Raw genomic sequence first — 25910 nt, forward strand, 5'->3', positions numbered from 1 at the left:
CTGACGGCACCTTATGACCACGTCTTTTTCAGATTCACACCATTAGCATAATGCTGACCAAGGAGTTTGTCATTACTGTACTTTGTTCAAAAGCTTTTCTAATTTCTATAAGAAAAAAGAAAGTCATCTCACTGGGAATATTCCCTGATATAAATCTTTCAGATCAAATATAATTAGCGCCAGTCCTAAAACATGACCATAAAGGAGGTGAGCAAATTGATACATGAGCCATATTTAATGTTAAGTCTGAAAGTAGAGCGGGATGTTGCAGAATATTATGACAGCCGTAGACGTTTCGCTGGAAAAATAAATTTAGAGAAATGTGAACTTAAGATCAATCAATAGGAGGTACCAATTGGACGGTGAGATTTAATTGATATGGACTTAATGTCCAATTTATTTGAAAAAAAAAAAGAGAAAAAGCAAGGATGTGGGCCCTGCTTTGTCTCTGATTTATTGGGGAAGGTAATAGACTGACTGATTGAACTTGTCACAGGACAGAGATAAAATACTGCTGAGGACCATTCTTGGACCTTTGCAATTTCAGAGCCCTGAGGGAAGGCAAAAGGTCATTCTGCACTTTTAAAATTGGCAAGAAAAAAAACGTATTTTATGCAAGATATGAAATGTAAGAACATTTACTTTAAAATTATGCCACAATTGTGACACACGGGGGGATCCACACCTTCACATAAGATGTTTTTATTTTCAAATGTAGCATCCAATTATATTTCTGTCAGCTGGTGTTAAAAATAACCGATACAATTACTCTCATGACTGCTCTGTCAGGTGCTGTACAGGAGGCGCAGAGGCCATAAACCCAAATGACAAATTTAGATGCTGCTTGTTTCCTCTTGCAGAGTCTTTTCTTCCTCATGAATATTCATCACTCAGCATATTTTGTGGATGTCATTATGACTCACTGGCAATGTTGTGTCACTGAATATATCAGAACAGTTTACGGCACGCTTATCAAGCACTGTCATCTCAACTGCTCACAAAATGAAACAACTGAAAAAAATAAATAAATAACGGAAAAGGAAAAAGCAAACGCGCGCTGGGTAAAATGAAGGTTAACGAGGTGACGGCCCGGAGACATGTTTGAAACTTCTTCTTCATCACGATGATTTTTGAGGAGCTTAAGTAATTTCATTTCCGCTACACTTGGCAGCGAAAGATAACAGCTTCACCTGTGCAGCGCTGTGCTGTGGCGATCACTCCAGGAAAAGTCAACCACATCGTGGCTTAGCGGCGGTAAGCCTCCCTCCAACAGCAATGTCCTCTGCAGATCCCCATCAGCTCTCACACCGAAAGGCTACAGTGAAATACCGTGCTCCTCACCAACCGAACACATTTCCTTTGAAAAAACGTTTCAGAATTTTGCTTTTGCGTCAATATGACGAGGCGGGCGGAAAAAAAAAAATAGTGTGACGACTGTATATTTATGTTAGCTGAAAAGAAGAAGTCTCCTCCTGTCAGGGCACAATGCCTTTCTCCATCTAAATTCCCATGGACGTGATACTGTACATTTCAAAGGTTGTGGAGCAGTCTAGGGTTTAAAGGAGCTCTGTCTGAGTCTATTTCAAGCAGCACCAAGGGCAACGCATGTGTTTAGATAGTGACCTAGTTAGATAAACTCTTAAGTTACTGGGTCCTCTCACTTTAAAACTTATTTACTTTGATTGCACACTTATGTTTAGGAGACTAAAGCGATGTTCCTGTGTGTGGGAGCCTTCGCTTGTCTGTTTTTAATGAGTGTTTTGTGTTCAGAAGTAACTCTTGGTAAACCGGTGCAATATGTGCTGGATGAGGGGCTGGATCAGGTGCAGAGAGGAGGACTCCATTATGTTTGGCCCCTGGTGATTTTCAGAGTGTCGCGCTGAATTGGTTCAAGCTTGTCTGTGTTCAATAGGTCTGCTTTACAGATCTGTGAACAGCTTCGAAGGTGGACACATCTCATCTGTCAAGGAGTAACAGTCTGCCCTGTTTTCTGGATCTCTCCTTACACACAACTGTGTGGAAAACACACACTAACAAGTTTAAATATCTGTATCTATAAAAGAAAAAAAATACATCGTTTAAACAATTTACTGCTAATTTTATAAAAATTATGAAGACCTACATGATTCTCATTACATTTTATTCAATTTCATCATTCTTTTCCTGATGAAACAAACAACTGTGTTTATGTCTGTGGGAAGTTTGTTAAAGCTTCTTTGATTTATTTTTTTTTGTCAATCGTTTGTGATCCACTTTGAAATATGTCAATGCCATATGCTTTCATGTGCCTTATCAATAAATACTGATTTATAGAATAATGGCTCACTTGATATCATTTTAACAATACATATGCTTCCTGATAAGTATATGTTTATAATACAACTCTGTGAAATCACAATTTGCTGATGAAAATAGGAAAAAGGATTTTATTGACAAGCCATAAAAAACATTTTTTGCTGGTTCTGGTTTTCCACCACCGTTGCACAAACGGAAAAAATAAAAATCTTTGAATCAATCTTCATATTTTATCGCCTGCTATGTTTCAAGGGCTCTAAAAATCACACAAGGAGTGCCGGCTCAGTGGGGAACAAGACACTGGCAAAGCCGACAAAGCCATCGCATGGAAGACGGTTTGGTAGGAAGGACGAGGTAAGCAAGCGTTTGTGATGTATAGTCCTATAAAAGACATGGACCGCAAAACGTCTGCTCACATGTTATTGATTCACTTGAAACTATTCAAATCCAAACTCAAATTACTGATGAACATCATGGCATTGCAATTTGAGCTATGACGAAAAAACATAACACAATGTTTAAAAACTGTTTAAAAAAAGCAAAAACATTTGCTCAAGGGACTGAAGATGTAAATTACTTCTGCTAGTAATTTAGGACATTGAAATATTTGCATATGATAATTGATGCACTGTGTATTTTATCACAATAAACATAAAGTGCAGACTTCAGTGGCTGCGCTGCGGAGCCTGCCACAAAGGCTCCCGTGACACAACTTGAAGCTTTTGTCATTTGAAGATTTAATCTGCAATCGTAGCTTATGACTGTAATTGTTGACTAAATTATGTGGTTCGGAAGAAATGTTCTCCTTTAGAAATCGGTGAACATTCAGGGAAGTATGCGATTTGCTCCGGAAAGTTAGTCATTTCCCACCATTACATGTACTTTACAAGCAGCGCAGCGTGATCCATACCTGTGGATCGCTCGGCTGCTGGTGTCGGGCCGAGTGTTGCCGTTGGCATCCTGGGTGTGAAGCCGCGAGTGATGTTCTTGACTACGGTCTCCAAGGGAACGGGATCCGTAACAGGAGGCAGGCAGCTGACCTTGTTGATGCCGTCTACACAGGAAAATGCTTCTGGACACGGATTCAGCAGGCAGTCGTCGTAGTTGTGCTCGCAGTTTCTCCCCTGTGTATGTAAAGTAGACAGCCTGGAGATGTGTCGTGCAACCCCACACTGAGATGCTAAATGGAATTCAATGTTTACAGCTTTACGCTGATATTATGTAATAAAAACAAAGCTTTTCAAACTTCACAGTTATGCAAGATTCAAACTTATGTACAATACTTTGATTTGATCCACCAACTGTCTTATTTGTGTCTGGTGTAACGTCCTGTTTGATGCAGCAGAAGTCACAAATAATACTCAAATGATATCAACACACAGATTATACATTGTGAAAGAAAAAAGAAAGCATTGACCACACTTTTAATTAACTTGTACATTAAATTTATATTACATTTTACTTGCATTATTATTTAAGAAACAAGCTATTTTTTAATAGTAGAGAAAATAGAGATATTTGTGTTGAACTGTATGATGTTACTCTGAAAAGTTGTCAGAAAAAGAAAAACTCAAGTCAAGAACATGCCTACTGTTCGCACTGGCAGAGACGCTTCCTCTGTCTTATAAGCACAACTTAAAACCAGCATGATTCACATCCAGGTCTACGCTGGTCAGGTGCCGGTTTATCTTCTGCACCAGCAGCATCACACCAGGTCGGACGTGATGCTGTTTTTCATCATAAGACAAACAATTGCAGAAGTTATGACAAATTTAACTGGTTCAAGCAATTAGTGCCAAGAAAGTGTTAAAGAATTGTGGGATGCAGGAGGGTGAAGGTTTAACTAAAAAAAAAAAAGAGAGAGAGAGAGAGAAACAAAAGAGATAAGGTGGAAAGCCTCACCACAAATCCAGGACGACAGAAACAGGTGTAGCCATAGCCTGGATCATTCTGAATGCATATCCCCTGGTTGCAGGGCTGTGGAAGGCACTCATTAATGTCATCCTCACAGTGAAGGCCTGTCCAACCTGCCAGGAACAAAAGCCCACAGAGTGCCGTGGTGAGCCCAGGCTCTCCCACTTCCAGCCTCTGAAGTGAATATCAATCAGATTCTCTTACATTGATTTGCCTCTTTTTGGGTTCACACACATACACAGACAAGAAAAGGCTTTCACTAAAGACCAGGATGCCACATACATTTTAATGAGCCCAGGCAGTAGCGTCTTTTTATCACTGTCTTTTTCAGTACTGTATGACTACAAAATTTTCCCCTGAGAAAAGCAGATGACTTTTCAATGGCTTTGAGGAACAGCGGCTATGTAGGCATTATTGTAACCCTTAGTGTCGCTTTATATTGCTCCTTTCAATCCACTATGGGCGTGCTATAAGCACTGAGATGGTTTGCATATGGCAAACGACGGCGCCACATCTGGGGCACAAGAGACGACTGAAGCTTCCTTGTTGACTTGATGAAATGTCTCGACATCTAAACAACAGAGGTTGTCTCCAACAGGTCGTATAGATGGATTTAAAAAAAAAAAAAATGCTTTCATCGCCTTATTTCAAGGAAATGGAGGAACTCACAGGATACCTGGGTGACTCACCTGACCTGCAGTGGCAGACGTAGCTATTAATAAGATCTTGGCAAATAGCCCCGTTGAGACATGGAGCTGAGCAACATTCGTTAACATCCACTTCACAGAAATCCCCCATGAAACCTGGTGGACAGCTAAGAAAACACATCATACTTTAAAAACGGGGAGGCTGTCTCGCCGCGCTGTCAACTTTACTTTTTGCCGGTTTGACACATTGTTTCGAAGAACAGCTTATTTTTGGTATTTCATATCAAGAACAGCAGCTGTTTTTCTGTTAGCATTTCAAATTGTGCTACTGTCAATAGAAAAATGTAAGTGCTTCTTATTCTAAACATCATTTTAAAGCAGGCAACAAAACAACATCCCAATTTAATCAATCACATAAATAAATGTATTCATCACATGTCAGAATTTTTACATTTCTCACTGAGCATGAAGGTGTATGTTTGCCTTGTAGTTTCTGCCTGGTATAAACAGGTATAAACAGGTTTGAATCCCAGCCTGCAGCAGGAACAGCATCGAGGTTGACAAATCTGTAGTGCAAAGTTGCAGCAGTTGAAACGGGATGCAGTCAAACAGACTTTGTCACTCATGCTGATAACAGAGCCCCAAAGTCCGACGATGGCCGCTGCTTTTGTGTAGGTGTGCAGGAAAATCCTGCTGAGGCAAATTTTGTGCTGATGACTGCGAGTCTAATGCACCAGCCCTGACCAGAGGTGTCCAGGGGCCTATTGTCTAATAATCTGCCTATGCAGGGAGCCAGGACGCTACAATAGAACAATAATGAAATGTAATTCCACTCATCATAGTAATAACCTGTAGCCTTAACAGATGCATTATCCAAAGAAGAAGAAAAAAAAAAGATTATTTTAATGGGAATAAATAGATTACTATATGGCCAGTTGGCCTGTGTCAACACGAGTGCTGCACTCAAACTAAAGGCCTTGTTAGCACCTGTGCAATTACTATAATATCAATACAGCCCTCTTTGTGCTTACTTCATTACTGTTAATTTAGTTCTTGAAAAAATAAATAAGAAAAAAATGATGCATAAGCTGCTAAAATTAGCTGTCACTTTGCAAATTTGATACCTGTCTGAGTAAACAACTCAACAGTCCTTAAAACGCATAGAGGAATAGATTATTTAAGTGGGTGTTTACACACAGGACAAGGTATAAAGAGGGGTACAACTGAAGTTTACAGATTTATTACAACATATGGTTTAAAAACTGTTTTCCAGCGAGATAAATAGTCTGTGATAAGAATATCTGCTGACCAGGATGAATCTGCCCAAACTCATGTAAGGTCAAAACACTAGAGGTCAAAAATGCTGAACAACAGTGGAAAAAGCAAAAACAACAATAACAAAACAGATTACGAAAACAATCTGTGTTTCTGAGGCTTAAATTCCTTCACAGGGAATTTGACTTGAGAGGAAACCTCATTTCTGTGAGGCACCGTCCATTTAATCATGAATCTCTCCAACAACAGACGGCGAGCAAAGGCTTTCACGCATGACCTCTTGGGTGACCACCATCACAGAGAAAATCGAGGATTGAGTGGTCCTGAGACGATTTCCTCCACACAACTGATGTGTTCCACTTGTACCACTTTACACATAACATGCAGATAAAACAACAGTCTGGATTTCACGCGTAGCAGAGCTACTTTAGTAAAGACTATCGCATGGCTGACTTTATATTTTATGCTTTAGGCCATTATTCAGTGTACGAACCAGACCGGCTCCCTCCATTCAAGTGGAAAACAAAATATGTGGATGCACACAATATGCTCGCCTCTTTGAAGTGAAGCCACAGTCTAAGATCAGAGGTAGAATGTGTGAGATAATAGCCGTTTGCCACAGAAATTAAAACAGTGTGACAACTTTTCACAGTGAATCAGTAAATCTGGGTCTCTGCTATTCACTCAGTAACTGCAGACAAAGAGAACGAGGGCGCGCGCACACACATGCTCATCCATGCACGTAGTTCAAAAGGAATCCTTTGAATAAACTAGGTATGCTGTGAATTATGTTTAATCCTAACTATATATAAAACAATGTATACTCCTAGAAAAAGAAAAGCACGGAGTAGTGCGAAGACAATCAAGCTCCACCAAAAGCACGAACTTTCAATCAGGCACCGATTCAAAAATCCCTGAATGAACAAGATGCATTAATTTATTTTTCTTTTGTTATAACCATCAAACACCAAATAACGAGTCCATTCAAACACTACTAACAAAAATATTGTCACTCTCAATTCACTCATACACTTAAATCTGTAAAAAAAAAAAAAAAAAAAAAAAAAAAAACAAGCAGTAGAAAAAAATAGATTTCAGAAATTGTAATTTCATATAAAATCTAATTTTCATACAGCAGAACAATTCTGTGTTTGCAGAAACTGCCCGCGATGCACTATTATCCTACAGCGCAGCGGGACACGGGAGGACATTATGTGTGTGTGTAATACCGCTCTGCTCCTGTGCACGTTTATTTGTGAATGCACAACATATATTGCCTCTTCGGCGTATCCACACAAACAGGCTTCATGAAGGCAGCGTCGTGAAAAATGCAGCGCTGGAGAGTTCAGCACGTCAATATATAACACTGCAAAGAGCTGCAACCTATTTGGAGTTGTGGTAATCATAGTCACATAAATCATGACACGGAGCATATAGGATCACATCAGCACAAGGTTAGACAACGTAATTAACTGTAAGGCATCCGGGGAGCTGCTGTGTCAACTCGGCACACTCTTACTACATACACCTTGTATTCAGATACACTTCATCACTCAGGGGATAGCATGCCAGCAATTAAAAAGTAATGATTCACTTGCGAGCATCCTGGAGGATAGCTGCTGTACGGAGTGAGTGCACAGATGTACTGCGGCACCTTTGTGTGAGGTAAGATGTATTTTTAATGAGCAAAATTATGTAGCGACAACTACGATAACCAGGAGTTAGAAATATTACATTTTAATCTAATTCAATCAGATCAGCCTGTTTGCTCAGCTTCATTCACAATAGCGGTTCCCTCTCTAATGACATGCAGAATGTCATACAGCAATATTGATGCTGAACTTTAACTGCAGACTTAAATACTGACTTAAAAAAAATTAAAAATGTATAATTAGAAAAACTTCAATTGCAACACATAAACTCTTTATGTGCAATTTATCGACATAGCTATTGTCTTCACCAGTTGAACTCAGTATTTTATGTGACTGTCCTTCCATATGCTGCCATCTCTGACATTATTTCAATGAGAAGTCAAGTGGAAAAAAGTCTGAATTAAAAGTGTAGATTTAGGCTTTTACGTGGAGCTTTTACTGCGATTTAAACATGACAGTGGGAAAGTACTTCTCTGAATTGAACCGTCGTAGCCATCATTAAGGTAACAGCTGCTCAGGGACCTACAGTAGCAACCCGAGAGCAGCAGGATTCAAACCTGGGAACTGCTGAACCCAAGTCTGCTTCTCTAACCTTTAGGCTACCACTGTCGTCCTGAAAGCTTGTTGTGCAGATGGTGACATTTCCATAACCATCACTGTACATATGGAAACAGCAGAGTCACTGTAGTTAGCGCTTCATTCCCATTTAAACCGTCTTCCTTTGTCCTGCAGTCTCACAAAGTTTGTGCTGCTTGTAAAAACATCCCTGTATGTGATCCAAATGATATCTTATACATACATACATGTGTATATATATATATATATATATATATATATATATATATATATATATATATATATATATATATATATATATATATATATATATATATTTATATATATATATATATAATATAGAGTCTGATGGAGAAATCTTGTGAAATTGAAAAGAGTGAGCAGTGCAGAACTCACCCTAGACTCCTCCATTATCATTTTTGTTCATTTACTTGCACATGTGCAGAAAAGCTACTGACTGCCGCCGTAGTGCACCGTTTCAGATAAGTGGTTTAAACTGAGACGGAGATCGCTGAGACATTTCAAATACTGGAGGTTTTTTTTTTTTTGTTTTGTTTTCAGTCAAACGTTGTAAAGTAAACGGGGCAATTTTCTCTCCCTGAGTGGAATAAACATTTGGTGTTCATCCCTTCGATCAGGTTTGAGTCGGGCCTGGCTTGAAGCTTGAATCCTCCCTGTAGGAGCATGGGTTAAATTACGTTTCTTCCCACAGTTTGAAAAACATGCGTTTAAGGTTGATTGTCTCTGTGACCCGTGCAGGGTGAACTCTGCCTTTCCTCGTGGCGAGCTGGGATCTGCTCCAGCCTCCTGAGACCTCAACTTGCATAAAGCGGTATAAAAGATGATGGATGTTTTAAGCTGGTTAGCGGGATACGCTAACCACTGCAGCTTAAACACACTGTCAAACTGTTCTTTTTAGCGCAGCCTCATGTAAACAACCACAGGAAGCTCGCCAGGCCCGTCGTGCCGCGTTATCATTGTGATGCTGTCAGTTATCATTCACTGGATGTGTGGAGCAAACAGTGAGTGAACGCGAGGCCGCGTTGGGTTCAGTGCAGGTTGCGACAGTTTATATGTGCAACACGTGAAATTTCAGCAGGGCCTGTTGCTCCGTTTGCTCCGAGGACAGTCATTCTGTCAAAATAAAGAAAAACTCACCTGCACGTGAAGTTTGACCCCTCACCGTCGACGCAGGTCGCGCCATTGAAACACAATGAGACATTGAAGCCGGTGTCCTTGCATACATCTATGTCGTGCTCGCACATTTTTCCCGTGTAGCCGTCCTGGCAGAAGCACGCGTATTTATCAATCAGATCCACACACGAGCCTCCGTTCAAACAGGGATTAGAAGCACAATCCTGCAAATGAAAAGCCATAAGCATTCACATTCAACAAGTATTTTTATACAAACAATAAAGCACAAAAGGTTCACTGTTACGTGCATTGTCATCACTGAAAAAAATAAAATATGAATTTAGATTAGTGCTGGCAGGAAAACCTTGAAAACAAGTCAATGTATTATCTCTGGGGTCAAGTGCGAAAGCTGTGGTTTGAATCAATTCGGCATTAGACAAAGCAATTTCTTTTAATCAGGTATTTGCACAATGCTTACATGATCCTGCTAGTTCAATTGTCTTATCTTGTAGAAAAGTCAATAGAGTTAATGATACAAAAGGCCAGCGAAAGATGCACAATCCTTCAGAGTTTTTCGTTAAACCCACCAGGCGGTTTTCATAAATTTGGCTCAACTTACATCGATGTTTGTTTCACATCTGCTGCCGGTCCATCCCTGTTCACAAAGGCAGCTGTATGAATATATTCCATCCTCACATCTGAGAGAAGCAAACAACAGACAGGGTCGAGATTGATTCATCAAAATGATACTGCTGCATGAAATGACTGAAAAGACCTGTATTTTCACTGAGGGTTGTTTATGCAGAACCCTCCCAGAGAGAAAAAGAGACGTTTTCTCATTGAGTAATTCACCTTTCACAGAATTAATTACTATAATTTTGGCACCACTGAGAAAACCTGTAAGTGCATCACATTAGTCCCTTACATGTGACATTTCAGTATGTCTTCTCTCACAGTGCCAGTAAGAGGCGTAATTAAAAATGATTCCATGCCATCGCTGCACCATTTGCTGTGTTTCTGACTCAAACGACGGAGAGAAATCCTCACCTCCCGTGAAGACAAGGTGCCGACGCGCATTCATCAATGTTGGTCTCGCAGCGAAGCCCGATGAAGCCACCGGGACACAAGCAGTGGTATCGATTAAGTGCATCAATACATCTTCCACCATTTTGGCATGGATTTGAAGCACACTCATCGACGTTAACTTCACAGCGCAGTCCTGAGGACAAGAAGCAGATTTTGAGAAAAACATTACGTAATAAAATATGATCCTTAATAAAAAAAAAAAAAAACCAATAACAACAAAAAACGAATGTTTCTCTTTAAAAATGAAACTGCTCACAAAACACCGAGCGCCTAAAACAAAGCAGAGGGGTGTGTAGCTGCAGGGCAGTCAGGGATACGGACAATTGACTTTATATTTGGAGAGGTGCATTGATTCTTCTGTCAAGTCTGAGCTCAGTTTTTTTCTCTCTCTCACCTCCTCTAACCTTGTAAACTGAACAACAATGAGGGCATTTTAAAGCCAAATTTTGATAATGCAGAAACACTGCCGCTGGAGCACTCCGAACTGCTCAGACGCTATTGCACATGCCTTTGGGTCGTCATTTGATGTGTTTGACATCCAGTATTTTGCTAAGTTTGGTCAACAGGGGTGGAAACTACCAAGGCTGATATTACTGCGATGTGAAAATATGAAGTACAAAAACGGGTTCCTTCAGTCTATAACTCGATCTCCGACAGTAACCACAACATCACGAACTCCTCTCAGGCTATGAAATGATAATGTGTGTGAACGTGGATACACCCAACTGAATAAAGCCAAAGTTTCTTCATTCAAACTTACTTCTTTTGTTGACCTTAGTGATTCTACTAATTTACATCCACTCTGTATATATGAGATGAGCATATAAACTATCCCCAAAAAGAAAGTGAATTAACATCTGTTAGATTATTTCTTTAATGCTTCTTGGTAATGGATACTGAACCTTTGAGAAGCCTGTGTATTTTTCTTTTTGAATGGTGCATTTGTGGGATGAGCAGCAGAGTGAAGTATGTCTATGCACAATAAGAAAAACCTTCTCTTCTAATGTTGAACAGCTAATTTGCATTGATAATATGTATATTTCATTATCAAAATGGTTCACTGATGTGTGAATTTTCATCTCGAACTCGGTCTCTGAGTCCTATATATATTAGGTATAAATACTCTGACAAGAAAAATATGTAAAACTGAAGTGATTTACTTCAGTAAGAAGTCGTTGGATTAAATACTATCAAAGTCACTTCCAAGTCATTCATTCTGCTGAACTCGACGCTTCAAAAGTTCACAAAATTTATCAGTCAAACACTGAAAAAAATGATTTGAAATGCTGAACAGCTGACTTCCTTAACAGTGGAAACTGATTGTTTACATTAGAAATACTTTACCAATTGGTAAGTTCTCAGGAAAAAATGTTTTTCGGCTTTGCTTAATTATTGAGGCAATTTTTTTTTGTTTGTTTTGTTTTTAAGAAATAGGTAGACTTGGCACGAAACTGAAGAAAAATAAAAGATTTTTGGAATCACACCTAAATCATACTTTTATGTTATCAAAGATATGTATATTCATATTACATTTCGTCAAGGCATTGTGGAGGTCGTCAAAGAAAGACAGAAACGGTTGAAGATAAATATAAAGAAAAGAAGATCAGCAACTGTGTGCTGCCTCAAGTAAGGGAGGCTTCTGGCCCAATTCTGAGATGTTTTCTCATTAAATAAAAAGTAAAAAACAATCTTCTACTTCTCTTTGCCAAAAATAAAAAATAAAAACAACTAACACTTGTGTGTCATAGGCCTTCTGATGCCTGTGTTTTGTTTCCAACTATCCGGGTAATGAATGAAGCTGTGTCTGTAATTGCTGTGACATGTTGATCATGTTGCTTCAGTTTTGTTTAGGCTAATTATAATTTGGTGCAGATTTTTAAATCAGTAAACAAACCTATGTTGCATTTAGCAAAACGTAGAGCAGATCTGTGGAGTCCTAAAGAGGAAAAAATACTTTCATCCAACCACAGTGAGTTCAGAAAAAGAAGTCTTGCCAGCGTGACATGTTTTTCCTCTCTGGTCTCTTTCGTAACCTTTGATATCGAATGATCACAGGTTGGCGGGGATGGTAAACATGAGCATTCTCTATGCCACTCTGACTTCAGTAGTTTTGCCTTTTCATGCCAACTTACCTCTTTGGTCAGATCTTATTCTGCCTTGATGGAGAGCAGTAGAGCACATATTGCTTTTTTTTTCTTCCAATAAAATAGGTTTGCAAAAAATAAAAATAAAAATAAAATAAAAATGCATGATTCAAAATGATTAAATTGTGTCTCATGATTCACTTTGATCTTTCATCCATTATGATGCAAAAGCTTTATTTAGTTTCTTGTCAGTTAAAACTATTATTTGAGGGATTGAGCTTCAACAAGAATAGCAACTGGGCCACAGAGATACGATTTCCTGTTTGAAGTTTTGAAGCTCAGTTGTTGTTTTAAATATGTAAATTGTGAGTTATGAAAGTTTCGAAGCTGAATGAGACTGCAAGTTAGATTATAAGCCGAAAGCAAATGTCAGTAATGGATATTTTCAGATCAAAAACTGAAGGGAAGGGCTTAGCATACTGCCAAACTTTTATTCTGCCTGAAGAATTTAAACTTTAAAATTACTGCTAAGCAATGGCTGAGATATGGAATCAGGATTGATCATATTATTTTTCTCCAATCAATTGAATTGTGTGTGAGCCCATAATTCAGCAAATAAACATACTTGTGTTTTATAAAAGTGATATAGGTGCATCACTAGTTTTAAGGTCTTTGGATTTTAAATGACAACATATGATTGGGAACTGAGGCTTTATTCTTAATAAAAACTGTACATAACTATTTACATGGAGAGACTAAATCTACTGGAAATAAAATAGTCATAAAGTTATTAGTTATAAAATAGTTGTTGACGGGCACAAGAAAAAAGGTACAGCAAAGAAATCACTGATATAGATGTGGACATCGTTTTAGTACAGGCCCAGCATTTCTCTCACACACACACACACACACACACACACACACGCACGCACGCGCACACCATTCACTCCTGTCATGTTGAAATGGAGGCAGAACTTAAAGTTTGGCAACTTAAAAGCCGCAGGAAAAAAAAAAAAATCCAAAGCTTTTTGCTTGGCCTTGTGCCACAACAAAGCCAAGTGTGAAAATGTGTGTTTTTCTGTAGCAATACTTGGCCCTGAGAGCACTCAGTGAAGTGCAACACTGAACTAATGGAAAAGCGTGTCACATGCTGTAGAAGTACTGTATATCCTTACAGCTGCAACTATAATAACAGGTCTATGATAGCAGCACAATCTCCCAAAAAAAAAAAAAGTGCTGTGCCAAATGTGCTGACTCACTGAGAAGCCGCCCCTCATCCACAAGGAAAATTGTATCATCTGTGTCAATCAGGCGCATTTCAAATCAAGTCGGAGCATTCGCTGATTAAGTCGGCTCGAGCCGGAGTGTTGACAATATTCATTATTTACTCACAAAAATAGCAAAGAGATCACAGAAGAAATGAAAGGGAGGAGAGAGTTCAAGCTGCGGAGGAATCACCAGATAACACAAACTGTCAAAATTAGTCTCCCTCCTGTCAACAAACGAGAACACAAGTTGGAAAACATACTGATGATGTTCACAGCAGTTTCATATAAAGTATCTGCTGCATGACAGAAATCGACAAAAGGCTGCTGGAGATAAACTTAAACAAATGGATGATTCTGCAATCAGGATTTTTTTCAATTTTTATTTTTGTTGTCACCGCTTCCCGAAACTGAAAGTCAGGACAGGAAAAAAGACTGACCCATCATTCATCCTTTGGTTAGCTTTTCATTAATGAGCTGATGTAAACAAACACAAAGACAAGAAGGGTAGGATTTTATTTTTTGCCTGCTGTATTTCATGATAAACGCGAGTAAATAAACTGTATTATCTTATCTCAAGAATATAAAGAGAATGTTTTTTTTTCTTCTCTGAAACACTTTAGTACAAAAACATGCTGCACAATGTGAACTTCAATACAATCATATCGGAAAAGAATAAAAACCACTCTTCAGTTCATGTAATACAGAAGTGCAAACACAGGGAAACAAAGCTTCAGTGCAATGTCATGAGAAAAATCTTTTATCCCCTTAAAAGTACTTTTTTTTTTTGTACTGCATGTGTTTCCGGTCATAAATTTTGGCTTTCCCTTCGAATCATTTCAAAACATTATCAGTAAAAATGAAACAAATGACAAGAATTTAGCTAATGCACAGCAGAAATACTGGTTTATCAAAACTATGTTTTTTTTTTAATAACAGACTTATCTCTATAGAGCTGGATTTGGTCAAAAGTATGGCGAGGCTCACTGTAGTCCTAATATTTCAAGTGGGTCATTGGAAGAATTAATTGCGCATTGTTGTTTGCTTAAACAAGCAAATAACTTGCGGGACTGAAACAGCCAGGAAAAAGCTCCCCATGCTTGCTCAGACAAAAAACAAATATGTTTTTGGATCACACTAAAGACTGTTCTGCTTGTTAAAATTCACCCGACGGAACAACTGAATTTGCAATTAATGCAAGTTGGAGCGATAAAACAACTGTTATCATGTCCTTTCAGTTATCTAAAGTACATTAATACACAATTTCAAACCTGCCTGCCAGCTATTGTTTAAACAATGTAATACATTAGTTACATTGCACACAGTAAATGGTGATGTCATTAAAATCAGATAACAGAGTTTAATCAAGATGTACATTCATTTATTAAGTGCTCTGCTCACCTTAAAATAGATTAGAAAGCTAATGAATTGTTCAATGATCAAAAAAGTCATATTAATATTGAACTAACACAAAATATCACCACACACAGCGTATTTGTGGTTAATGACAGGATAATTTTGGCGATACAACATATAAATCTTGCTGGGCTTTGACTGTTTCCAATCATTTTAAAGAAATATGATTTTGCTGAAATACTTTGTGGACTCTGGGTAAAACTTCAATAAAGTCAAACACGTGAATAGAGATGAATGAGCATGCAGTGGCTCTCACAGCAGCAGGAACTTTGATTTGAGCTGATTTACAGCTCAAAATAATAGATTCAATAGGAAAACCTGCAGACTGTAAACGCTCCTCCACCAGCATCCACACATATACACAACATCTTTAAAGCTGCACATCCCTGCAGCGGCTCAGCGGAGGAGACAAAAATAACAACAGCGTTTGGTTCAATCTTTTTTGCTGTGTGAACTTGTTACCACAGCAAAAGATTGAACTTGCTGAAGCTTTTAGAGCAAACAGCATCGCAAGGGCCAGAACATCATCATCCAACAATGTGCTGACTGAGGAAACCAGCAGCGTTGTGCTGATTGCAGTGTACCATCTATCACTCAGGGGAACGCGCTCGCTAATGATGGGTGAAGAAGAGAAAACAGAAGGTGACCAACAGTGCACTTAAACTGTGATTTATATGAACAAGAATGCAGATTAATCATGTCACGCGATGACTTCTGACCTGAGCGGAAAACACAGCAGCCATGTACAGTTAGATAAGGCGTTATCGCAAAGCCTCTGGATCTAAGTAATGATCTGACTGCTACGATCCCGGCCGCTGCCGCAACTGCTTTCCGTTTCTGTTGACGCATGATACTATACATGCCAGTGAAGCGTAATTACAAGTGATTTGGAGTCAGAGGTGACTAACGTGAAGCGAAACAGCCGAAACACACCATTGGCTGAGTCAGTAAGACATCAGGAACGCTTCCAGACAGAAAAAAAAAAAACACCCCAAAGAGCCTGGTTTTAATGTTAAAGTTTAAAATCTAAGTGGGTCATACAGACTTTTGGAAAGGTAAAGAAAGCTGTCAAAAATGTGGGGTAAACTATTTTCCAACTTCTTTTCAATTATTCCTCAAAGCTCCAATGTGTTCCTAAATTTCTACTCGCTTCCAAAATGAGACTCTTTAGACCACTTTTTTATAACTTTCGTGTAAAGATGTGCGGGAACCGTATTTATGGAAATGACAGTAAAATAAAATTCGATATTGGGAGCGATGCAGGTGTGAACAAAGTGTCATTTTAGCTCAATCTTTGCTCGGATGAGAACGGAGAGATGATGCAGTAAAGTAGAGGCACATTTCAATCAAATCTAATAAGACTGTAAAAACCCCGTGAATCACCTTGTGATGAAGAAATTACCGTACAAGGTGTAAAAAAAAATGCGCACACAGGAGAGCTACAGGAGCAGCATGGACCTGCGTGTAAAAAGTTGCGATGCCGTTACACATGTTACTTGAGCAAATGTTTCGTATGAGTTCTAGCTGGTTTGAGCCAATCCAAACTGTATCCTCTGGCCACTTGCTCTCTAGGGGAACCCTGTTTCCTCAGATGAGCTTAGAGCAACAGAAAAAGTAATGACTTGTACTATGCTGTGCGTAGGCCTAATAATAAAAGCTGCTTCTGTGGGAATTGGGCCATGCGTGTCAGGTTCTGCTCTCCAGAGTAGCAATACCTCAGAGATTTCCCCCCTCGCTCAAATGGGGAAGGATAAATTGATGATACAGTGTGGAAGACAAATGAAATTAATCTTCCCAGTACCTGACAGGAATCGGCTTTGGATGGTGCACATACACACATACACTCACTCACACACACACACACACACACACACACACACTCACGTGCTGACACATACGCGCACACACACCCACTGAAATAGTTCGATATCTGTCTGGGTGGAAAATAAGACAAATGGATTGAAGTAAAACAACAATGGCGTTTTGAAACCGAAGAGACTGATGAAATGAAATAAAGGCAACTAACAGACACAGAGGTTTTCATCAGATAAAACAGGTGACATGAATTTATCTCTTGTTAGTTTTACTGAAAAGCAGCCACTGTATCTCGCACCGGCAGGCTGGCTAATTAAAAGCAGGCATTGTGAAGCATTTTTTTTTTTTTTTTTTTTTTACACTAAGCCAGATCTGTGTCAGAGCTGCCTCAATAGCGTGCAGCCGCTGCAGTCATGATAAGCTTTTTAGACTCTCATATTGATCTTCATGTCACTTGAGGGCAAAAGAGCTACCTGAGTATCCAGGACGGCAGACACACTCGAAGCCCCCGGGCGTGTTGATACAGATGCCCTCGTGTAGGCAAGGTGAAACTTCACACTCATTCACATCCAGGTCACACCGCGTTCCAAAATAACCAGGAGGGCAAACGCAGTGGAACCTAGGGAAGATGCGATAACACTTAATGATGCGGAAACACAGAGAAGATCCTGCGAAGACCAATGTGTCAGATAGCAATAGCACACTCTCATATTTAATTCCTTTTGCAGCTTTGAAATATAAATCTTTCTTTTCTCCAGTCACAAATGCACAACAGGCTTGCAGAACCAATTAAAAACAGTATGTGTTCGTCGTCCGAAGCCACTGAGACAAACTGCGGTGCCGATTTCTTCGACTGACCGGCAGCTCTTCACAGTAAAATTAACTATACCACACAACAGCAATTAAGTTTCCCAGTGTGTAACTTATTTCAAATTATGTTTGATGATTTATTACAAAAGGGAAGAGCCTAATCTGTCCAATGATGTGGTTTACTCAATTCAAATCCCTCTCTACAGTTGACGGTGGGTCTTAATATCACCTGACCGCACTCCTCGGAGGAGACGGTGATCGTGTTTGAAAGGTTTCAGGCTCCAGGCTGAACTCAAGCATCATTCACTGATATTAAATCTTTTAAAATGTGCTAAATGGTATTTATTATCGAGTGGCTCATCGCTGCTGTGAAGCCTGTTTTGGAGAGTTTGAAAAGGCCGATGATGATAAGAGACAGACCTGATCTCGCCGGTGCACTTTTATGGGGTCAAGCCCACGGCAGCGTAAGAAAACTTCAGTGTAAATATACACAGACAGTGACAGCGCGGCGACCGGACCGCAGAGTCTGATTCATCGGCGTGGTGCAGGCGGACTTGCTCGGCCTGTTGGGTCAGGGGGATGTAGGCAGAGGCGTGCGGTGGGCAGAGAGGTTAAAACACACCTGATGTGAACTCCCTGGACTGTGCAATCAGGGGGAGCGCTCTGAGCCGGGCCAGGTCGCACGGGAGCGAAATCATGACGGGAGACAAACTGGAGACAAACCATTTAGGACTCAAATTGGCCCTGGGACTTTTCTACCCATCTGTCCGACTAAGCCTGGAAGCCCCGGGGCTCCCATTAAGCACAGCGCAGAGAAGCACCAGCGGAGTAAAGCCCAATCTAGATACATGATGCGTTCCTGCTGAATTCGCTCTCTGTCTTTAGAATAGCAGCTTATGTGTGTCAAGGATGAAGACCGGCTTGTTATATAAACCGGAGCACTTTTGAAACACAACACCACAACCTCCTGTGATGTCTTGGGAGAAACGAGCCGTTTGCGCTCCTTTCAAAACAAAGTGAGGAACTTCATTCTGCTTGGCCTTTGCTGAGATGTGTGAGTTTTTTTTTTTTTTTTTTTTTTTTTTTAAACGTGCAGTGAAAGTCAAATAAATGATATATGCATGCCTACCTGTTCACAAGGTCCTGACAAATGCCAGCGTTGATGCAAGGGCTGGAGGCACACTCATTGATGTCTTCCTCACAGCGAAGGCCAGAAAATCCCATTTTACAATCACAGCTGGAAAAGGGAAAAAAAAAAAAAAAAATCAATCATTAATATTGATGTTTTATCTTAGATGGAAAATAGAAAATCTGTTTCCCGCGGGCACATGCAGAAGAACAAAATCCATAGAAATTTACTGATATTAATTACACATCATATCCAGTCTGACTGCCTGACCTGGAACATATTCCTGGATTCACACTGTTTGACTAAAGTGACCTCAAGCCTTCATGCATAATATATCGGAGCAATCAATTCGGTTGATTTAAACAATCAAGACGCTTGTAAAAATTCAAAGTGATTGGAAATAGGCTCTACGGCTGCCTCTTCAGAGATGGTGTGAGGTTATGACTAAATTTAGCTCGGTACAAACTGCTGGAAAAACTGAAACACATACAGTGATAAAGGTTCGCAATATTCTGAATCGATGCAATTTTAAAGTTCATCACTAATAATCTTGACCTTTCTCTGCCTCTGAAGACAAAAAAAGCTGATTGTAGTTTGCATTTTTTTTTTCCTTACCTGTAACTGTTGACCCTGTCCACACAGCTGCCCTGGTTTTGGCACGGATTTGAACCACACTCATTGGTGTCAATTTCACACCAACTTCCTTCAAATCCTAAAAGATAGATGAGATGGTCATGGATCAGCAAACCCGGCTACATCCTGAAAGCGTTGGGGCCGATGATAACAAAGGCCCCAGTGAATGCTATTTTAATGGAACTAGTAGCCCCTGTAGCATATCTCATCTTCCAGCTCTCAGCACTCACTGTTTCCCCTTTGAGAGTGTGTAAGTCTAATAATACTTTAGTGCCACAGACAGATTGGTCTGAGGGTTAGTGGTTTGGGGTTTGGGAGTGTGTGTGTGTGTGTGTGTGCCACCGTGCAAATACAGTATGTGTGTGCAAGTGAGAAGGGTAGCGAGTACGGGGACATCTTGTTAAGTTAGGGTAAGAGGGGGGAGGCTAAGCCCAAGAGCTCTGTTGCCCTTGTTCATTAGGGGGTTGGGGGGCAGCACGGCTAAGCAGATCAGCATGAATGTTTTGTTGTACATTTGAAGACAGGCTCTATAATTGTGCCTACTGGAGGTATTCCACTTGTGTTTGGCTATAGCACGGCACATTAGATGGATGTCTGCTAAACAAATAAACAAGGATTCTTCGAACAACTGTTCCTGATGAAGTCAACTCAAGAGTGAAGCTTTATGCATGTATGCATACATACAGCTTATTATGAAATACTAATATGTGAATTTACACTCGCTAGTTCTTTGTGAAAAGTAAATGCATAATTCAAAACAACAGCACCTCTGCAGATTCTACTGTATTTTTATGGATGGATGGGTATGCCTTGAAATGTGTGTGTTTTTTTAATTTCCGAATAAATATCGCAAAACGGGAGCATATAAAGTGACTTTTTTGTCTTTTTAGTGTCATACTGAAGTAAAGCAAGTTGTCATTAACTGAAGGAGAAAGTGTGGGAGTTAAGTATTTCCTTCTTTCTCTGAATGTTACTATGTTCTATGTATAATGCTGCTTTTCTTACTTTTATATACTCAATAAATAAAGGGTGATTTAAGCACAAATATAAGCTGATGATTTAATAGACTGTTGCAGTGCCAGGGTACACAGGTGCGAGAAGTTCAATCCCATCACAGAATGAAGGCACACTACAAATACAAATTACAGTTGACTTTCCATTTTATAAAATATTAATGTTAACAGCTGTTTAGGGCCAAGGGTAACAGACAGCATGTCTCTTTAGATGCTTTAAATTGAATATATCATGTAATAATATTATTAATAATTCTCGTTACTGTTATTTTGCAAAAATGCTTGTTTTGTGATATTAATTCATCTTTCTTACACTCACAATTAATTATGTGAAAAGAAAAATATGTCAATAGTAGTATTTCCACTCCATTTATTTATTTTTCTATTCTTTTTTTTTTTTTTTTGTTGATGTTGTCAAGATTTACCTCCTCCCAGCATCATGAAAAACTGATACTGGGAGTTGGCATCACTGTGACCCTCTGGATTTCTCTTGTTGATTTTTCTGTTTTCCTGCAGAGCCACCCAGGAGAGCCGTGTCACAAACTCTGAAAACCACGCGAGCAAAAGCAGACAGTTTGAAAGGTGGAACTGACTCGTAAACTAAAATAAATCTACAGGCTTATCATTCTGAATCATCACGTTCATTATTTGCTTCCACACTACTGATTCTCAAACATTTCGTGACAGCTTCAGCTGTTCCAGTTGTCGCATTATGAACAATTACGCACAACCACAGTTTTCTTGCACCATTCTGCTATTTCAAGACGATAAACAAACATAGAAATAAAAAAAACTCTTGAGCTCAGACTTACAAAGACTGCTACTGCCATGCCCCTGCAGAGCACCATCTGCCTCGCATGATTAAAGGCGATGCAAGTGTGTAACAAAGAGTTAATAAAACTAGCCTATAATGAGTATTGGTGCACTTATTGTTTCATTTTGTCATTATGTTCCTCCTGCTGCTTCAAATTAAAGTGACTCACAGTCCAACTGTAATGGATTTTGGTTCATGCAAGTAACTCTGCTGAAAGAGGCTTTTGCATTAACAATGATGAATTTATTGAAATAATCATGTGCAGTTAAGTCTTTCACATGTGAGAGCTATAAAATCCGAGGAACAGCTCAACGGTTTTCTTGAAATCATTACTAAGCTCTAATGCTCTCGTGTACTGTATTTAATTGCACTGCTTGTCAGACTCGATGGGACAGTTTGTGAATTTGATATTCGTTTGTTGATGACAGACGGCACGAACCTGAATTACTGCAAAACCTGTGATTATAAGCATGTTTTTCAACTGCGAGTTCACATAGAAGAGAAGGGCACTGATGAAAAAAAAACATCCAGTGGTGACAGTGACACAGCTCTGTGCATCGGGGGACGTAGCAATGAGCGGGACTCCACGAGACCACAGCGAGCACACAGTATCTGGTGAATTATGGGACGGCACAGGTTTCCCAAGCTGGTCTGTCAGTCAAAGCAATGGTGGGGCACCTTGGGGACTATTTCGAATGTCACCGCGATGTAATGCATCTTCTGCCACTAAGCAGTGACTGGAGGCTTTCTCTTTGACAGAGTACAGGGAGAGATACCCAAGGCGCGTGCTCACACAGTCATTCCATCATCGGGTTCGTACTACAGTACGTGATCATGGCTGCTGCCAGTAAATGTCTCTGAGGAGATGGAATTGTTGGTAATCCCCAGTGGATAGCAAAACTAACCTTGATTGACGGCTCAATTGTAATACGAGGAATGTCTTCATTCTCAGAGTGTGAGTTCCACTTGGACCGCTACATTTATGCCTGTTGTCTTCTGACAGTTTGATGGAGCGTTACTCAGATCGCGCAATATGTCTGAAAAACTGGCGTTGAAGAGTTTAGGCTTTACGTGTTTCAATTTAGAATATAATAGAAAACAATGAATTCTCATTGTTTCAGAAATGAGCAAAAGTAAGCAGCTCCAGCTTCAAACTACGTACAGATAAAGAGTTAAACAAAGACCGTATTGATTGGGTAATTATTACACATCAAGTCTTGTCGGGTTGTGCGTGCGTTATATAGACAAGATGCTTTATTTTTAGACTGTTTGTGACCATTTTAAAGAATCTATTTCCAGAGGGCAGCAGGGATAAATGGTGATGTCCGGGGTGAGCGGGGTCTCTTAAGATTTAATTGACGACAGCCCTTCTTTTGTGTTCAGTCAATATAAAGGTCTCTGAGGGGAGGGAATGCTCTGATTCTTATGTCCTCTGCTACACTGGCAACCTGCAGGCCCTCCCTGTTCCTCTTTTCATCCTCACCATCTACACCTTTAGTTTGCTTGAGAATATCACACTTTAAAGAATCCAAAACAGAGATATAAAGAATAACATTACACCAATGCAGATCACGACTTGATTAAGATTTTGTTGTTGTGCTGGAAAACAACAAAACAAAAACACGTTTGATATTGAAATAATGATATATGAATTATTGAAATGTCAATCTGACTTTGTTGGAAAATTAGCATCAAATCAAGATCCTAATTGTACTACTCATCTATTCTTCCAGATATCTGCTGTCAAATCTCATGCACACTTGTCAGATATACAAAATCATGACATTAGTTTTCTATGTTTATCTACTGGTGTGACAAAGTCAAAGACAAACAAAAGCAGAATGAATGCATGAGGCAATATGAGCCTGTTACAGCTATACAACAACAATAACAAAAAAAAAAAAAGAAACTAAAATCGTGCTTTGCTTATAAGTTCCAGGGACATGATTTGTATGTGTGGCCTCAAAATGCAGCAGCACTTAAGGCAAGTAAAATAAAGTTGGATATAAGGATTAGCGGCATTAAAAAATTGATTTTGTGAAACAAGTTTAACCTTTCGAAAAGTCTGCAAACTTAAAAAAAATTACAGATGATACATAAGCGATTTCTTTAGACAGATTATCCCTCCAGTGTAACAAACAACGACTAAATCAAGTCAGTTAACGATGAATGCAAATGCAATGACAAACCTGTCCTAGTAACCGTCATTGCTGTGTTTTTCATAATCAACACGCACAGCATGCTTGTGAGTCCTTCACATGCAAAGACCAAAAACTGGGTTACTTGAATAAGTGGGTTAAGAATAGAAAGCTCTTTGCACGTAAACACAGCTACTGCAGCAAATTTACCCCACTGCTTCACACCTGGACCACCTCCTCAGCACTGCTAATGAAGGCATAAAATGATTAAACACCGAGTTTATTTAAAATTTGTTTACCGTACAGCTGTTACACACCGAGGTCTATTTTTATACATTATGTGTAAATGAAGCCACTTACGTCTTTCTCACAGTCGTGTGCATATATTTACCCACAGCTACTGTTTGTCTCAGCATGTATGGGTTAGTCTTACATGAAGTGATATTCCGAAAACCTGACGTTCCCATCAATGGCTTGCTCGACTGTTGTATGCAATAATCTCCAGAAGTCCCACAAACTATAAAGAGTCGAAGCGCCACAGAACTGCAATCCCATCCCAGCCTCGACAGAAACACATTAAGGCTTTAAACTGCTGACTATAACATTTATAATAATTTTACCAGGAAGAAATCCCTCCCTCTACACACACACCGTCCATGAGCTTTCCCTCCTGTCTATTTGGAAAATCATATTTGCTGTAAAACCAGAACTCTATGAAACGCTGTAAAAGAAAGATGAAATAGAAATAGCAGCATGGGCGCAGGTGTCTTGTGTCGGAGGTTTCCGCCAAAGACAGACAGCACCATTAAATGTGCTATAATAATGGACATACACCAGATAGCCAGTGTTATGCCACTGTATCTCCAGAATTGCACACCGCTCTGTTCAGTAAAAGTGAATCTGACTTTGCTGTGAACTTTCGAAAAAATAATCACTTCTGCTGCCAAGTAAATTTTCACGTACAAGAAATGTATGTTGGTATAGTGGCGCATAAGTCAAGACAGAAAATATGAGTAAAAAATAAATCATCTGTACACAGTGAGGAAAAAAAATACAGCAACCCAGGGAGTGCCTTGGGAAGAAACAAACATTTGCCCACAGTGTCTGAGTAAAAATGTTTCTAATAAAGATAAGTTGAAATGGTGAAACTGATGCAGCAGTGGTGGTCCACACACAAAGACTCCATAAACAAACACCTCTAACTGGAGCAGGTCTTAAGGTGCTGTTAAGTATATACTTTTTGCTCTTGTTTTGAAACCATTTCCAGGTTTTCTTTATTTACACAACAAATACTTTTATTTAATCTGTTTTATGTGATTAGCAGTTCTATCAATCACTCGGAAAGGGGGACAGATTCAGTCTGCCTCGACAATAAAAAATAATTCAGCAGAGGAGGGATACAGAGACCTGAGCGAGGAACGCTTCCCTCCCTCCACAGCAAATAACACCGTGTGCTTACACTAATAGAGTGATGGCCACAATCATCCATAACATTTTGACAACCTTCCTAATAACATCAGTCCCTCTTTTGCAGCCTCTAATTCAACAAATTGTGATGAACTGTGCATTTTAAAAGCTTTCTATCAAATACCTGCATGAACAATCTGCAGCAATCTGAACCACAGTAGCTTGTTTGTTGGATTGGACCCTGCGTTTTAGCCGTCTCTCTGCAAGTGTGAGCGTTGGCGTCCCGTGACCCTGGCAGTGGTTCACCACTTTTGATAGATCCTGGCCACTGCGGTTCAGCGAAACCCCTCAATAGTCTCAGTTTGGAAATATTCTGACCCAATTATTTAGCCATCACAGCTTGGCATATGCCAAACTTGCTCAGTGCTGCTTCTACCATATCAATTTTGAGAGGGAAAATCGATGGCCTAATATAAGTCACTCAGAGTTATCAAAATAAAAAAAATAAATAATCAGTGTTGCTCATTCCACAAATCAGCGATCATAATGTTCTGGCTAATAAGTGGAGCCATATAAAGGGCATTTTACAGTATGAGTACTATTTTCTCCATGCGATTATAGTGTTGAAAGGTAGCCGGCATTAAAAGAGCAATTCTGTGCAAAGTCTAAACACTTGTTCAAAGAAAAGCCACAACATAAAGCCTACAGATTTTACAGGGTGAGTAGTTTCAGTATCACAGGAGTTCTGGGTGTTGTACAAGAGGCCAGTTTCAGTCAGGGGGAAAAGGCTCTTGAGTGTATGATCAA

The 25910-nt window shown here is 39.5% G+C and overlaps 1 protein-coding gene across 1 annotated transcript in view; it reads right to left on the reverse strand.

Moving 5' to 3' along the window:
• The window catches only part of eys (eyes shut homolog), a 164509-nt gene that overhangs the window by 70410 nt on the left and 68189 nt on the right, over positions 1–25910 (reverse strand). The window contains exons 25-33 of the mRNA XM_030106319.1: positions 19714–19810; positions 19099–19206; positions 17633–17778; positions 10541–10712; positions 10113–10191; positions 9518–9717; positions 4899–5023; positions 4198–4322; positions 3206–3419 (exon numbers count right to left, since the gene is read on the reverse strand). Coding sequence (XP_029962179.1) covers positions 3206–3419; positions 4198–4322; positions 4899–5023; positions 9518–9717; positions 10113–10191; positions 10541–10712; positions 17633–17778; positions 19099–19206; positions 19714–19810 — 1266 coding nt within the window. The remainder of the gene's footprint in view (positions 1–3205; positions 3420–4197; positions 4323–4898; positions 5024–9517; positions 9718–10112; positions 10192–10540; positions 10713–17632; positions 17779–19098; positions 19207–19713; positions 19811–25910) is intronic.

This window comes from Salarias fasciatus, chromosome 13 (genome assembly GCF_902148845.1).
Source record: "Salarias fasciatus chromosome 13, fSalaFa1.1, whole genome shotgun sequence".
Classification (NCBI taxonomy): domain Eukaryota; kingdom Metazoa; phylum Chordata; class Actinopteri; order Blenniiformes; family Blenniidae; genus Salarias; species Salarias fasciatus.